This window comes from Sebastes fasciatus, chromosome 8, assembly GCF_043250625.1.
Source record: "Sebastes fasciatus isolate fSebFas1 chromosome 8, fSebFas1.pri, whole genome shotgun sequence".
NCBI classification, from domain to species: domain Eukaryota; kingdom Metazoa; phylum Chordata; class Actinopteri; order Perciformes; family Sebastidae; genus Sebastes; species Sebastes fasciatus.
Window position 1 is genome coordinate 12814247 of NC_133802.1, and position 15511 is coordinate 12829757.

At 43.1% G+C, this 15511-nt stretch overlaps 2 protein-coding genes across 2 annotated transcripts in view; both read left to right on the plus strand.

The window, feature by feature from the left end:
- rad21l1 (RAD21 cohesin complex component like 1) overlaps window positions 1–1093 on the plus strand; it is a 148757-nt gene extending 147664 nt beyond the window's left edge. Inside the window, exon 15 of the transcript XR_012594905.1 lies at window positions 1080–1093. The gene's annotated coding sequence lies outside the window, so the exon portion shown is untranslated. The remainder of the gene's footprint in view (window positions 1–1079) is intronic.
- Window positions 1–15511, plus strand: part of magixb (MAGI family member, X-linked b) — a 41243-nt gene that overhangs the window by 2845 nt on the left and 22887 nt on the right. Inside the window, exons 2-3 of the mRNA XM_074643514.1 lie at window positions 9354–9643; window positions 11831–11947. Of these exons, the coding sequence (XP_074499615.1) occupies window positions 9354–9643; window positions 11831–11947 (407 nt within the window). The remainder of the gene's footprint in view (window positions 1–9353; window positions 9644–11830; window positions 11948–15511) is intronic.

Consider the following 15511-nt stretch of genomic DNA (forward strand, 5'->3'; position numbering starts at 1 on the left):
CTTGTGCATTTTCCCGTCTGCCTGCTGCTCCATCACCACCAGTCTATTCGTTCAGATGAGTTTAAGGTCACCGGTTATTTAAGATGCCTTACATGTCTGACCTCCAGCACCAGCCGTCGTGGGAGGATGCTGTAAGATTAGGAGCAGTGTGCTTCACTATAGGTTAGATTGAGATGAGCTTAGTGTTGAATGTGTGGGTGATGGGTTCAAGTTAAGGGTTCGTTGTTGATTTCCTCACCTGTGCTGCACCTCGTTTGCAACTCGAGGGCTAACTGATTTTCATTATGCAATCTTTGTTTTTCATCATTGGTGGAAAAGCTTTAAAGTTTGATGATGTTAAGCTTAGATTTAATATTAATCAGCAACATTCTGATAATTAATTAATGGTTTAAGTCATTTCTGAAGCAGAAACGTTTCACATTCACTGGCTCCAGTTTCTCAGTTATGAGGATTTGCTGGTTTTCTTTGTCTTATGTGACACTTAACTAGATATCTTTGGGTTTTGGACTGGTGGTCAGACAAAACATGACATTTGAAGACGTCACCTTTGACTTTAAAAATGTGATATTTTTTGATGAATGGACAACATGAATATGAATGAATAATTAACAAAATAATCAATAGTAAAAAAATAGTCCTTAGTTGCAGACCTAGTATAATGCTTTCCTATCAAATATGTCTGCTACTAACTAACTATTATTTCATGATCAATTATGTTTCTATTAAACGATTCATTGTTAAGTCTATAAATTGTAATGATAAATAATCAAAAAAGACCCATCACAAGTTCTGAGAGCTCAAAGTAACATCATCAAGTTGCTTGTTTCATCTGATCAGCAGATCAAAGCCCATAAATATTCAATTTAGAGCTGAAATTAGCCAATTAATTTATTAAAAAGTAAGCAGCAACTATTTTGATAAGCAATTAAGCGTTTCAGTCAATTTAAAAAAAAAAAAAAAGCCAAACATCTGCAGGTACCAATTTATCAAATGTGAGGATTTGTCATTATGATAGTTAATTGAGCAACTTTGGGGTTTTGAACTTGTTGGATAAAACAAGACATTTGGTCTCTAAGAAGTTGGAATGACATTTTGTATAGACTTAACAATTAAATTGACTCATTGAAAAAATAATCAGCAGATTAATCGATATTGAAAATAATTAATAGTTGCAGCTCTTATTCAATATACAATGATATCAAGAAAGAAACGCAGCAAATTCTTGAAACTTGAATCAGAAAATATTTGGTAATTTTCCTTTATGAATGAATAAAATGATTATTTGATTCTGTGGATCAACTAATCAGCATTAACAAAATGACTGTAATTGTTTTAAGCTATTATGACACTGGCGGCCACTGTGTACTGACAACTGCTCTCTTAAACTTTACCTTTGGGTATGCAGCAAGTGCACGTGGTGACTTTATTATGTAACCATCAGTCGTGCTGACTTTGGTCTGCCTTATGCAGACTTATAAAGAACCTCGAGTCTTTGCACTTGCAGAGAGAGCAACAAATGGAGCCGTTAGGCATGCTGGTCACATTCTAGCTGACAAAACACACAGTCGGTCCATCAATATTCTACGAAATCCACATTTAGCAAAGACAACTATTCGCTGTCTTGAACATTCAGCGAGCATGCATAAAATACCAAATAAGCTCATGGAGCATTGTAGCTGAGCTAATTGAACAGGCTGATTTCATTATCCTATAGACCTCATTTAGAGCGGAAACAGAACGCGGACAACGGAGCGAACAATGGCTCCACCACCAAGTCCAACCAACAGAAGCTTTTATGAGCGTGTAAACCCACTCTGCTGCTCATGTAAAGCTGTTCAGTGACATGAACAGTTAGAGTTAGACAATCACACTGGGAGCTGAATTAGAGCAACATCTCAGCTCAAAGCTGATTGTGTGAAAAGTTTCCCGTCTTTGCAGAAGTTTAGTAAACTCCGCCGCGGTCAAAGCCGATTATGTCAGAGAGCGATGTACCAGCTGAGAGACAGCTTTGATGGGGATGAGGGCCGGCATCTAGATAGACATCAGGAACATGGGGAGGATCACAAGAGCTGACAGTCACTGCATTCACCAGAAAGCCTCACTCATGTTACTGATACATGTTAGAATAGGTGTTGAGCCGCCCAAAGAAAGGTGAAAGTCATGCAGTTGTGTTGTTTCAAATGGAAGCTTGTGCACTTTGGACTTCCTGGATAAATCTGTCAAGACAAGTTGTTGTTTTCTTCTCCGCGTTGCCAGAGCTACTTTCTGTCTGCCGAGCAATTCAATTATTCACTCGTCTTAATTGTGTTTTGCCTACGCCCCTTTTTTTCCTGAAGGTCTTTCAAGGCGCTCTCCGCTCCAATGTCAAGTGCTATTCCCTCATGTCCTTGATTCGTTGCTTCAAGTTGACATTGAATTATTGAGCTCCATGGCAAAGCTCATCTGTGTAACTTTAATAAATTATCACCCTCAAGATCCAACCTGAAATAACTGCTTGGTTAATTTGTCCTGTAATAAAGATGTTTTTCTCCTGACTATGAGCTGCAGGGGTAAAAAATGGCCCCAAATAGAATTTATAGGACCTGAATTTTTAGCGTTAGCACTGCTGCACCATAAGGTATTATTACAGTGCATTAATTGGGATGTTAAGTTTGTTAAGATTTAGCGGTTTGTCTCTCTTTTACTGGAAAATGTAATTATTGTGGTTAATTAGCTAAGAACAATGAATGTTCTCAGGACAGGACAAGCTCGAGTATTTCTGCAATTCTGGGCCAAAAGGCATATTTCAAACAGAAAACACTGTGTGGCGCAGCTGTTTGTACTACACACCGAGTCATAACAGCCTTGAGCATTTGCTTTATGCTTTCTGATTCAAACAAATATGGTTAGTAAATAAAAAAACAACCCCTAAGAATAGCCTCGAAGTCAAGAGGATGTGTGTTTCTGCCATTGACAGATTGCTGTGGTTTGAAATTACACTGGAAGGCCGGGGTTGCAGACTGTAGAGATCCTGAGCAGGTCTCTGGTGGAGAGGAAGTCAGTGAAACAAGATCTGTGTTGGTCAGCTGTTTCCTGACCTAAAGGTCAGAAATCTCAATAGAGCATGCTTTTTATAGGGCTAGATATCCTTGAAACCATATTGTGTCCTCCTTTTTATCTAATAGTTATGTTGTTGGCTCTATATAATTCATCATCAGTAATATAGTGGCTCGGCTCTAGGGATCGCAATGACGGTCGGCAAACCACTTTGATTTGATTTGATTATATTAAGGATCCCCATTAGTTGGTGCCGTAGCAACCAGCTAATCTTCCTGGGATCCACATTAAGAGCATACAAACACATTCAAATACAAGAATAATAACCTTAGAAATAACTAGTTACAGATAAAACTAGAAGATAGCATGCCAAACAAAACAAACTACAAACACCACCAGAGCAAACGAATTACAGTCTTAGATGGAATTTCTTTTTGAACGCTGACTAACAATGCAGAAGAGACTTTGAGGCAAATTATTCCAGAGAGAAATTGATCTATAAATAAAAGATCATACCGCGTTAGTTCTAGGATGAGGCAGTACAAACTGACCCTTTCTGGACGCTCTAGTGTTATAGTCATGCACAAATTTCATGAAATTACCTAAGAACATTCATGGTTCCCAGATGATAAATCCTACGCTCTTTCATGATCCCCTGCCTTTTCCTCCAGCACCACCATGAGGCTGACATGTTTTTGTGAAATATCTCAATAGACATTCATGTTCCCCCAGGATGAATTGTAATTCATAACTTTGGTGATCCTCTGACTTTTAATCTGGAGCCATCATCAGGTCAAACATTTTATTTGTTTATCCCATCATCTTCTCTTTTTATTGATAATTAAAAGTTGCTAAATTCGATATCCAGAGCATTGATATAGCAGCAAACAACTATTTGCTACGTAAGGATATAGAGGTGTAATGTCTCCCAGCAGAGAATGAAGTCACTCTCCCTCTGTGTGTGTTGGGGTTGTAATCTGAGTTTCTCCTTGCTTTGTTGACATAGCCGGGCTGGCCATGTGTGGATTTTAGTGCTTATGGCTAGATCACTGCTCTGCACTGTGATCCTACGGTGGTTACAGCTGATAAAGGTGTCGCCGCGGAAGTGTAGCATCCACCCTCCGGATCCCCCTCAAGTAAACACAGTTTGCTCTGTCAGCACTGTTGCCATTGTTTGCATTGTTAGCGCTATTAGCACCATTAGCTGCTAGCCGCCGGCAAAACCGTCGCCATGTTTAGAGCCTTGGGGAGACAAAGATATGCTCTGAATTCTGCATAGAGAACCTCGAAGAAGAAGAAGAAGATATAAGAAGATATAAGAAGATATACTTTATTATTACCTCTTGGGGTAATTCAGTTTTAGCCAACGTTAGCATGCTAACACATTAAACTAAGATTAGCCAATGTTTGCATGGTCACGTGAGTGTGTTCCAATCCACGTACTTCCTGAGAAGTACACTTCAATGTAGTGCACTGTGTGCACTCTGTACTTATTTGAGTAGTGCGTAAATTTCAGCGGGGTAGGATCGTCTCAAATCGAATACTCTGCGGCACACTTACCGGAAATGACGATCGCAACATTTCACCGCGGCTCGCTACCCGCCAAAATATCTTCTTCTTCTTCGGGGTGTTACGGCAGCTGGCATCCTTTGTGTTGCACTGCTGCCTCCTTCAGGTTTTACCCGTGCACTAATCGCCAAAATATCTGCGTGCTTTGTTGAAGAGAAATATGAAAGCAAAGTGGAAATAACGTTTCCAACGTCGTCGCCTACGCCTACGATGTGTCCTCCTGTTGGCTGAAAATGCACCGGTATGTTTACGTATTGTTTTATTCTGTTATCTACGTATGTTTGAATAGTGGTCGTGGTCCAGCCCCTTCCGCTACGTAGCCAAGATCGCGACAATTGAGTGTGAAAGTGTCCAGGGTTCCACACTCAACGATCTGACCGTTTTGAGTACAACATCCGGGTACTTTGAGTGCACTGCATTTTGCCGTACTTCCCAGTATGAACGCACTTATGCACTCAGAATAGTAAGTGTAAGTACGGAAGTAGGCGTATTGGAACTCACTCTAAGATTATTCAACGTTAGCATGCTAACACGTTAAACTAAGATAAGCCAATGTTAGCAAAGGTCACTGTGAGTGTATTAGCATGCTGACTCAAAGCATCACTGCCTAAGTACAGCCTCACAGAGCTGCTAACAAACAGTATAGAAGCAAAGAGACAACCGCTGCTGCCATTTTGGACTGAAAAGCGACTTATTATATTTATAATATTTTATTGTTCAACACAGACCATTTCGGTAGAATATAACAATAGAATAGAAATAATTTTGTTTTACTTTTTAGGCGTTTTATTGGCGTACGACAGTCGCTTTCAGTCCAAAATGACAGAGGCGTAGCTTTGATGCTGGGTGCTGATGTTGCAGTGGAACAAACAATTGACTTTCACTTCTTGGCAATATGTGTTTCTTTGCTGCTGGCATGGCTGGCTTGTTTTAAATTGAAACAGTATGAGTGAGTAAAGAAAAGGTCATCATATTACCTTCTCATCACTTTACTGTCACATAGGCCTATTGCCATTTTGAAATAAAGAAGCGCAGTATGACGGCTTAATGGTCCTGAAAGCAAATCCAGTGTGTTTAAGGTTACATTAAAATTGTATTTATTGCAGATTACTGATTACTTAATAGTCCACTGAGTTACACAGAATCACATGCCTGAGTCTGAATTTGATGAGATAACTTTGTCACAAGCAGTGCATTCCTCCCCAGTCTTGATGTCTAGCACTGTGTTTGTAGTGCACACAGTAAGATGAATGTGCAGGGCCCGTTTGTAGCATCAACACCAGCAGCAGAGGGAGAGCACAGCAGTGTCAGGGTGTGTCTGCGGCGGGACGAGTCCAGGCTTCAGCGGACCTGACAGGCTGTGGCTCATTAAACCCCCGTCAGACGCAGGAGGTCAAGACAACAGCTACAGCTCAGGCGACACGCTCTGCCTCCATGCGGATAATGTAGACACGCGTTGCGACTGTGTAGGCCCAACAGGACAGGATAATACCACAGACCTATCAGCTGTTTCATTCTTCACATTTTAATCATCGCTGCCAACTGCCGAGGAATTCAGAGAAATCTTTACATCAAGCATGAAGAGACTAACGGCTTATGGAATTATTGTTCAGATTAGATGGAAAAAGTTGATGCTTTTGTTTTTATTCCTTTCTCACGACACACTTAATGCAAGCTGTATCGCTGTGTTTTTCTGTGTGGGAGGACGGCTGGCTGGCTTTGGAGAAGCAGGTCGACAATGTTGCCGCAGAAGGTTTCACAGTGGGGTAGAGAGAGAGGGACTGGGGGCACTGTTTGGCAAGGATGAAGTGATAAGCATAATTTCAGGTTGAAACATGGCGGCGTAAACAGCCCTACTTGTTTGATCGCGTTTTATTCAAATGTGCAAGAGCAACAGTGACAGCGTTGGCTTTGAACCAGGACTGAAATGCAAGTTGTGTGTTTTTGGGTTCTCGGTGAACCGGCTCAACTGTTTCCCAAACTCTGACTCATGTTGCCTGAGCTGCAAGTCCTGCAAGGTCAAACAAGTGAGTCCTATGCCAACCTCAGGCTGTGTGGCGCCTCTCGATCTCCATCTGACCTCTGTGCTTCCCTTTTTTCTCCCATTACTCTCAGAGTGTGGGACAAAAACACACACAATCCATCTGTATTTCATAGTTACACATTTCATTCTCACTCTATTTCTGTTTTTTTCTTATCTAATGTCTCTACTGCCTTCGTGTTCCTCATTTGTCCGTCTCTGTATATAAAAAGCCACCAGGGACCCCCTCTTTTGGTCGAGCAGTAGGAGAGAGGATGGAAGAAGAGGATCACTGTCAGATCTGCCAGTTGAGTGACCAGTCAAGTGGAAAGGATCAGCTATATCCTGTCCCTCTCTCACTCTTTAAAGCAGTCTCATTAGGCCTGCTGGACCAAAGGACCCAGGGTGCCCCTGCTTAGGGCTGGGCCGGGTGTTGTACTCAGGGAAGCCCTGGCGGTGTTATCCCCACCCAGCCGAGGCGAGGGTCGTCATAGTCACACAGTCGCTTAAGAGGATTGGATCTTAGTGAAGTGATGTGTAATTGCTAATCTCCTGACCACAATGTAACTGGAGATCAGGATTGTCCATTAGGAATATTGTATTTGAGCGAGTTTCTATTAGCAGGTGTTCCAAAGTACGTTTGAAGGAGTAGTTTGACATTTTGGGAAACATGCTTATTTGTGTTCTTGCCTAAGATGAGGAAATTGATACCACTCTTATCACTCTTTATTAGATATGAAGATACAGCCAGGAGAAGGTTGAAGGCAGTGGTGAAACAGCTAGCATGGCTAAAAATAATCCACCTACCAGGACCTCTGAAGCTAACATGATATATCTTGTTTGTTTAACATGTACAACCGAAGCAGATTGGATTTTTGGGCTGATACCGATATTGATATTCGGAAGTTAAGTAATTCAGATAATGATATATCGGATATACTGTATATTTTTTGTCTATAAACAAACAATCTTGATACAGATCCCAAAATCCAAGACCGGGATACATACCGAGCAGGACATATTATAGTTGAAATATCATGAAACTTGTCAGTTCTCTCCAGTCCACAAGCTGGTGACACTGTCTCTGAATTAGCTCTCACCTAGTTTGTCATTTCTTCAATGTAATTGCTTGTTACCTATTTGCCAACATATCAATCAATACTGGGGCTGCGCGGTGGTGCAGTGGTTAGTGCTGTCGCCTCACAGCAAGAGGGTCGCAGGTTCAAATGTGGAGATTGCATGTTCTCCCCGTGTTAGCGTGGGTTTTCTCCGGCTTCCTTCCACAGTCTAAAGGTTAGGTTAATTGTTGACTCTAAATTGCCTGTAGGTGTGAATGTGAGCGTAAATGGTTGTCTGTCTCTATCTGTCAGCCCTGTGATAGTCTGGCGACCTGTCCAGGGTGTACCCCGCCTTCGCCCAATGTCAGCTGTCAATGTTATCCCGAATGGGATAAGCGGTTACAGATAATGGATGGATGGATAAACCAATACCGATGCATCTGCAATAAGCTAATATTGGCCTGGCCAATTTATTGGTCTATTTGTTTTGGACATAACCTCTTGTGAAACGGAAACAATGTGTTCATTGATGGGCATTAGAGGTGGTAGGTAGACAGAGCCAGGTTAGCTGTTTCCCCCTGCTTCCAGTCTTTATGCCAAGCTAAGCTAACAGTACACATCCACATTTAACAGATGAGAGTGGATTCCAACGAATACAATTTCCCCGCCTTCGCCCAATGTCGGCTGGGATCGGCTCCAGCCCCCCCCGCGACCCCTAACGGGATAAGCGGTTGCAGATGGAGATGGATGGACAATTTCCCAAATTGTCAAACTTTTACAATGAGCTTCCTCTTTCATGTAATCTATATGCCATGTTTGTCTTGTGTATCTGTGTGAGTGTGTCAAGGTGACAGTGCTGAGGAACATCGTCCGCTCTCTCCGGACATCACAGCTGTCACGCCACTGTCGACTCAAACAAATCTTCACCATGTCAGCTACATCCTCAGCCCAAACACACACACACACACAGACACCCAGCTGCTCCCCAGGAAACATTTTGCAGCAAAGCACACTGAGCAGACAATAGGAGAATCTGTCGTAGAGAATACAAACAAACGGGGTGATTATTCATTGTCCAGAAAAATCTATAAAAATCTATATTTGCGCAAAAGTATCATGCATCACTGTCGATACAGCAATGATTCTGAGTACTGCAGTGTTTGACTTAGCTCACCTGTCGAAACATGTGTGCATACAATGACCCGCATCCTTTTATCGAACGCAAACTAGATTTTCCCATGTGACTGAAGATGTGCTGGAATGTGCACTAACTCCTATGTTGTGTGTTTACATGAAAACATGTCAAGCCAGCAAGCGCAGTGACCGTGAGGGAATGTCTCTCTTTGTCTTTTGGGTGGACAGTCATGTACGGTGCTGTAGTATGTTTGCATAAAACAAAGGCGCAGTTCCCATGTGTTGTGTTGTTCCTGGCTCCCATGCTCTCAGAGAAAACACCCATTAAGCTGGAATTATTCATGACTTTTGCCAATTCTGAACACTGCAACTCCCCAGACCTCAGACGTCGACATCTGACAAAGGTTAAATAGCAAAACAATCTTCTGCGTGAAGTCACAGGATCTTTCACGTCCCGCTTGTTATGTAATTGACACTTTTGTACTTGTCTCACACCTTGTGCTCACCCTCCAATCCTGTTTCCTTTTCTGCTCCAGCTCATTTGCCATGTCTAAGACAGCGGTGAAGAAGCTGCACTGGCGTTCCAAGGTGCAGGACAGCTTCGTCCCCTTGCTGGGCTCGTCGGGGGAGCTGGGGATCGCCATTGGTGGAGGAGCGGATTATGGAGAGTTTCCTTTTGTCACGTCGGCTCCGGGGGGCGGACTCACAGTGGGCGACATCATCCTAGAGATCGGGGGAACGCCAGTGTTAGGGATGACATTAGGAGATGTCCGTGGCGTCCTCAATTCCTGCCCCCATCCAATCCGCATCAAGACTGTGTCACCAGGTATGACTCAGCATTAGCTCATTGTTTTGATAGACGTGTAAGTAATCACCACACAGTCAAGGAAAGGTGTGAACATAACAGACTGCTAATGGACTTTATGTATTACACAACGCCCACAATAATGCATTCAATCTTTAATCCTTTCATGAACACTGCCGACAGTTTGACTTGTCGCTGTTTATGTTGCACACCATTGCACTTACACTTCATCGCACAACACCCAAACACTCTGTTACACTGGCGCCCAAGCTGTCATCCATAATAATGTTGCACAATAACCCTCACAAGCCAAATCTGCAGCCTGTAGCATTCGGATGCTGCTTTGCACTCGTCAATTAGTCTGGATGTGTCAAGGCGATCGGTCAATATGCGGGTAGCAGGTCAAAATTGCTGATGACACATGACAAGAGTGTAGCGATATAGTTGTCTGTCACCAAGAGGCCTTGATGTTTAAGGGGGGCTGGGGGTAACGGATGTCTATGTTTGCTCTGAACAGAGCAATATGTCACCAGAGTGTCACCTGACCGCCGCTCCCGATGGCCTTGCTCGCCAGATTGATAGCCGATTTGGCTGCAGGGGGTGTAAATGGGGACCTTTGCTCCTGGTCCGTCCGCTGCTGGTAGATCCATTATCTTTTCTGAAGCCGGCCCGGCCCTCCCCGGGCAGCTTGACTGTGCGTAGCGTGGACAGTGATGGATGAGCTGATGCGCCGTGGTGCTGTAGCACACCTCCTCCTACTCTTACTCCTACTACAACTCCCTCTGCTCCCAGCCAGCCGCTCAAATACAGAACACCAGGATACATCCCCCAGAGAGGCAAGGTTTTAGCACTGATACGGGTGCTCTATGGACAGAAACAAAGAGTATAGTTATGTTATCTGCCCATCAAATGTTCACAAATTTTAAAGTTTCCTTCAGTGGTTTCTGACAGTGCAGCCCTAGTTCTTTGTATTGCTATTAACCTTGGCATCTGACTGCCTTGCTTTATTGGTCGCCCATAGGAGTGGGGAAAAAATCGATACAGCATAGTATCGTGATATTTTGCGTGGCAATATTGTATCAATACACAGACGTCAAGTATTGATCTCTTATTATATAACCCAGTCTAACTCAGTCTAAAAACTAGAGTGAAGATACTGGTATCATATGAAATTAGTCATCGATTGGTAGCAACCATGTTAGGTTGTCGGGAAGAACGCTAAATACTCAGCATATCGCAAAATGTTTCAAATCGCAATAAGATCCTATCATGACTTAAGAACAGTGATAATATTGTGGGGCTTTCCCTCCCCTAGTAGCCCATATGTTTGCACCATTCAAATTCTTCACAACATCCAGGCATTGTCGGCTCATTCAGTTTCAGAGAGCTGATGTCGAGATCTGAATTTTGCTCTTCAACAGACAAGAAAAAAGCAGCTGTTTCACATGATGAACAGAAGCCCGTAATTTCCCCTAAAAGGCAGCTGGCTACATTCATTTCCCTTTACAGGCAGCAGAGGCCAGTCGTATGTACGTGCAGATGACTGCCTCCAGTAATAAAGTTATACCACTGTGACGTTTTTTAATAGCACACAATTCAGTCCGCTATACTGGGCAGAGCCGCTGTAACAGACGGCGGGGGTGGGGGGACGGGTGGGTGACAGGGGCGTGGATAGCTGGGCGGCAGCCTGTAAGGGGAAGCACCGACAGAGTGGTCGTCTGTCAAGCTACAAGACGCTCTCCGCCGATCCATAACAGCAAGCGACCTGTCATCAGAGGCCGTAAAGCACTTGAGATGATATTAAGAGATCAGATGGAGGAAGCTGATCATCTCTGCCTCTCCTGGTGACAGCCTCAACTGTTTGTGTCTGGAGCAATTAACCTCAGTGGGTTGTTATATATGCATGAGGGAGTCGGGGAAACACATTTTATACTCAGGATCTATGTGAGGTGATATAGAGCGATCAGTGGGTGTGAATGTGAATGTCTAGGTTTTAAAATGATGGTGTTAAATCAAACCCGGCAGCAGTAAAAATTTAAATAAATTCCGGTCTTATTTGATGGGCTACAAACAAATCTTAGAGTTCATTTACACCATCGGTGTTAGTGCTTACTGAGCTGATTTCTTAATGTCTCTCTCCTCCCCCCATCTCTCTCTCTCTCTCTGCTTCTTCTTCCTGCCACACTTGTATCTTTGCCCTTCCCTCAGGCTCATCATTGTGCAAGGATCTCAGGTTGTATCTGAGCAAGTGTTTCACACCCGGCTCAGTGGACAGCCAGCTTCAGCAGGTCATCAGAGAGAACCTCTACCTCCGCGCTGTACCTTGTGAGTCCCATTTTGTGCTTCTCTTCCTGCCTTCAATATACTGTATCTCTCTATATACCTTGTCTTTATATTTTGGGTGTCATTATATCCTTTAAGTCTCCAGTGCAGAGCTTTGTCCTGTTACTCTCAAGTGCCCAAATAGTGTATGTTTCACGTTTAAGCCTAATATTAAGTACATTTTCACCGTGCTAATGATATTAATCCATCCAGGTATATCTCTCTTAAAGGGTAGCCTTGGTATTTTTTCAACCTGGACCCAATTTTCTCATGTTTTTGTGTGGCCAATGGGGTCATCAATTTTTGAAATTGGTCCAGTATTGAGGGAGAGCGCTGTATGGCTGCTGATAACAGACTGCAATTGAATCGCTCTGGGCAATTCCGCACCTTCAATGTACATTCACTAAAAGTGCTTGTTTTTGCCACTGACAGGCTCAGAAGGTTATTATAAGTGTTTCACTACATTGTGGAAAGGACCCTACAGACAAATAAAAATGTTCTTACCTTTTGCTTGATCTGGTCTGTTTGTTATTGTGTCATTACTTGTTGCCGGAAGACAACAGTGGAAACGTGAGTGAGAGTGGATAGAGGAGTGCCACGGGACACCGGTGTTGTCAGAGTTTGTTGTGTTGGAGTACAGAAAGCGTAGCTTAGTGCTATCTAAAAGATTTTCAATGTCATGGCTGAATATTTTGCTGATTTCGACAACGTGGATTGTCAAAAGAGACACACAATAACAAACAGAGCGGATCAAGCAAAAGGTAAAGAAAAGCATTTTATTTCTCTGTGGGGTCCTTTCCATTATGTTATCAGACACTTATAATGACAATCTGAGCCGGACTGACTGGACCAATTTCAAAAATTGTTGTCCCCATTAGTCACTTCAACACAAAAACATGGGAAAACGGTCCAGGTTGAAAAATACAGGAGTTGCCCTTTAAGTTACGGACCGCATTCATTTTTTGATAACACATCTAACGGTTGCCACCATGTGAGTAACTTGGTGTTAATTGGCTTTTAAGCCTACAGAACTGTTTTCCACACTTCCTTGTGTTAGTGTGTGCAAGCTGAACTGAGGTGATTTAATGAAATAATGAAGAAAAAAGAACTTGACACATTATCAGATTAAGGTGAGACAGAAAATGAAAGTGCAATCCGTTTGGACATTTCCATAGCAACAGGCTGTATTGTCACAACACTGGGTTTATCCTCCGTGGCAGTCTCCCCCTCACAACCCTCACCCCTGTGCTCCAGGCTATTACTTTGTTTGGGTGCTGGTAAGTTGGTATTAAATGTGTTTGACAGGTTCTTTCTATTAGTGCAGCTTTTGTATCATCCCCTGAAAAAGAGGCCCGTGGTCGACACAAGCAGTTTTCATTTTGATGCTTATGAATCCAGCACAATGGCAGCCAAAGGCAGCTAGTTGTAGTACATCTGTTGCTATCTTAATCCTCTATGATGTGACGTCACCGGAGAGGATATAGCAGCAGCCGTGCAGGGTTTTTCTCAGAAAGATCTGTGCTTCTGATGTAATTCTCTGACTTGCGTCGGTCTGTTATGCTTTTTTTCTCGTCCAGGTGGTAGTACGGAGGAGACGGACCACCTATAGTGTGCCCGCAGTCTTAACCTTTCTGTGGCAGTGTGGAGTTGTTTGCTAATCTCTCCTTTAGTCCAGGAAGTAGGTCATGTGGGACAGTCTGCCACCACGGCACACAACCCACTCGCTGACAGGACAGGGCACAGGTCATAACTCCCGCGATGGCGCAAGAATTACAGCATGCATATTCATATTATGGCATAATTGCAGTTTTATTCATATCAGACTTTCTCATTACTTAGCCCTGCATGCACGCGTGCATCTACAAGCAGCTGCTCAGGGAGTGAATTGCCCAAATAAATAGTCAACAAATAAAGAGAATGGGATGGATAAAAGAGGATTGGCATATACAAATTTAGATCAATCAGTAAATCAGTGTTTGGAGGTTGTAGACATTATTCTAAAGACGCTGTATTCATTGGCACAATATTTAGAAATATACTAAATAAAGCAGTCCAGCCTTCCTCTGCCGCTGGTGTCAAACTTTAGAAACAACTTCCCATCTCTGAGTGCTTTCTTTTAGTGAGAGTGACAACGAGGCGGGCTCAGCCCCTTCTTGGTGTGTAATCCTCTGATCTGCTCGAGATGTCAGTTGGAGTAAGATGCCGTTGTTCTCATGCCGATACCGACACACGCATACTAGCTCGATTCCCGAGACGGCTCGGAAAGTCTCATTTTCAGACCACTCATAGATATACTGTATAGGAGCAGATTTTGTTGTTGTTGTTGTTTTCCATGGAGGAGGCAGCTGTGCTTGATGCTGAGGAGCTTTCATCAGCGGCTCATTGTGGCCCCCTTCAGGATCATATGTACGTTCCTCCTGTTTCAAGAGACTCTTTGCTGTAGTTGGTTATTTTGTTGATAATTAAAACTTTGACATTCCTAAGATAAAGATTAATTAGCCTCGGAGGCGCATGAGCATAGTTCAAGTCTTTAAATGTTTTTACTGAGGGGAATGCAAAGATAGAATGACGAGGACTCAGTTTTGATTTTTTAAAAATTTCGATGCTATTATTTCTTCTGAAACTACGGCTTAGTATTGCTGTGCTATTTAGAGAGTACGTCAGTCCCCTGAATCCTTTTGATGAGACAATGCTCTGTGATGTTGGAGCTGGCACTGATGCAAGAAATATCATTACAAAGGCTCAGTCAGGAGGGCAGTGCATAAAAATGGAAATGAATGACAGAATTAAGTAAATGCAAGCTACAGTATCAATAATGTAGAGGGAGGGGGAAATTAAATTAAAAGCAAATGTCTATTAGTGCCAAAGAGGAGGAGTGGCTGGCTGCAGTCTAATGGCGCTGGAGCAGGCAGGATGCTTACTGTGGAGCCTTTGGGGAGCAGGTAAATGTGTTCAGTCCAGTAAAACAAACCATTTTATATAATACAGCTTCCTGTTTCACATGTAGAATAAAAACTCCCCTTTTTTCTTCCCTCATTCATGTCATTTCCATGTAGAAGACTTTACATTAACCCTCCTGAACTTTCCCATCCACATTTGTGTAATCGCTTTAACCGTTTGTACATGTGCCCTTGGATGATTCAGAGCCAAAGTCATGGCTTCAAGGCTGGCTGTGTCTCTCCGTCTCCTCCATAAAAGACTTTTCTAATTGTCTTCGGAGTGAGTCAGAGATAAGAGACATCATCATTTAGCTAATGTGCTCGCTCTGGCGTTGTCAGGCGAGACCGTCTGTGGCCTTTTCAACTTCTTTGTTAGCTATTTGTGTGCAATGATCTTGACAGACAGCTCTCTCTTGGTGTTGATACCGAGATCTGTGTAATTACCTCTTCAATCCCTACCTCACCCCTCTCTCGGGGGATCAGCGCACGGCGCCTGCAGGGACAGGCGGGGAAGAAGAAGATGTCAATAATCCATCCTGTCCCCACCCGCTGACATGTCATATATATTTCCTAGGAGGGCGCATAGATAATGAATCCCTGCCTCGCACCGCATCAGCTGGAGAGATAC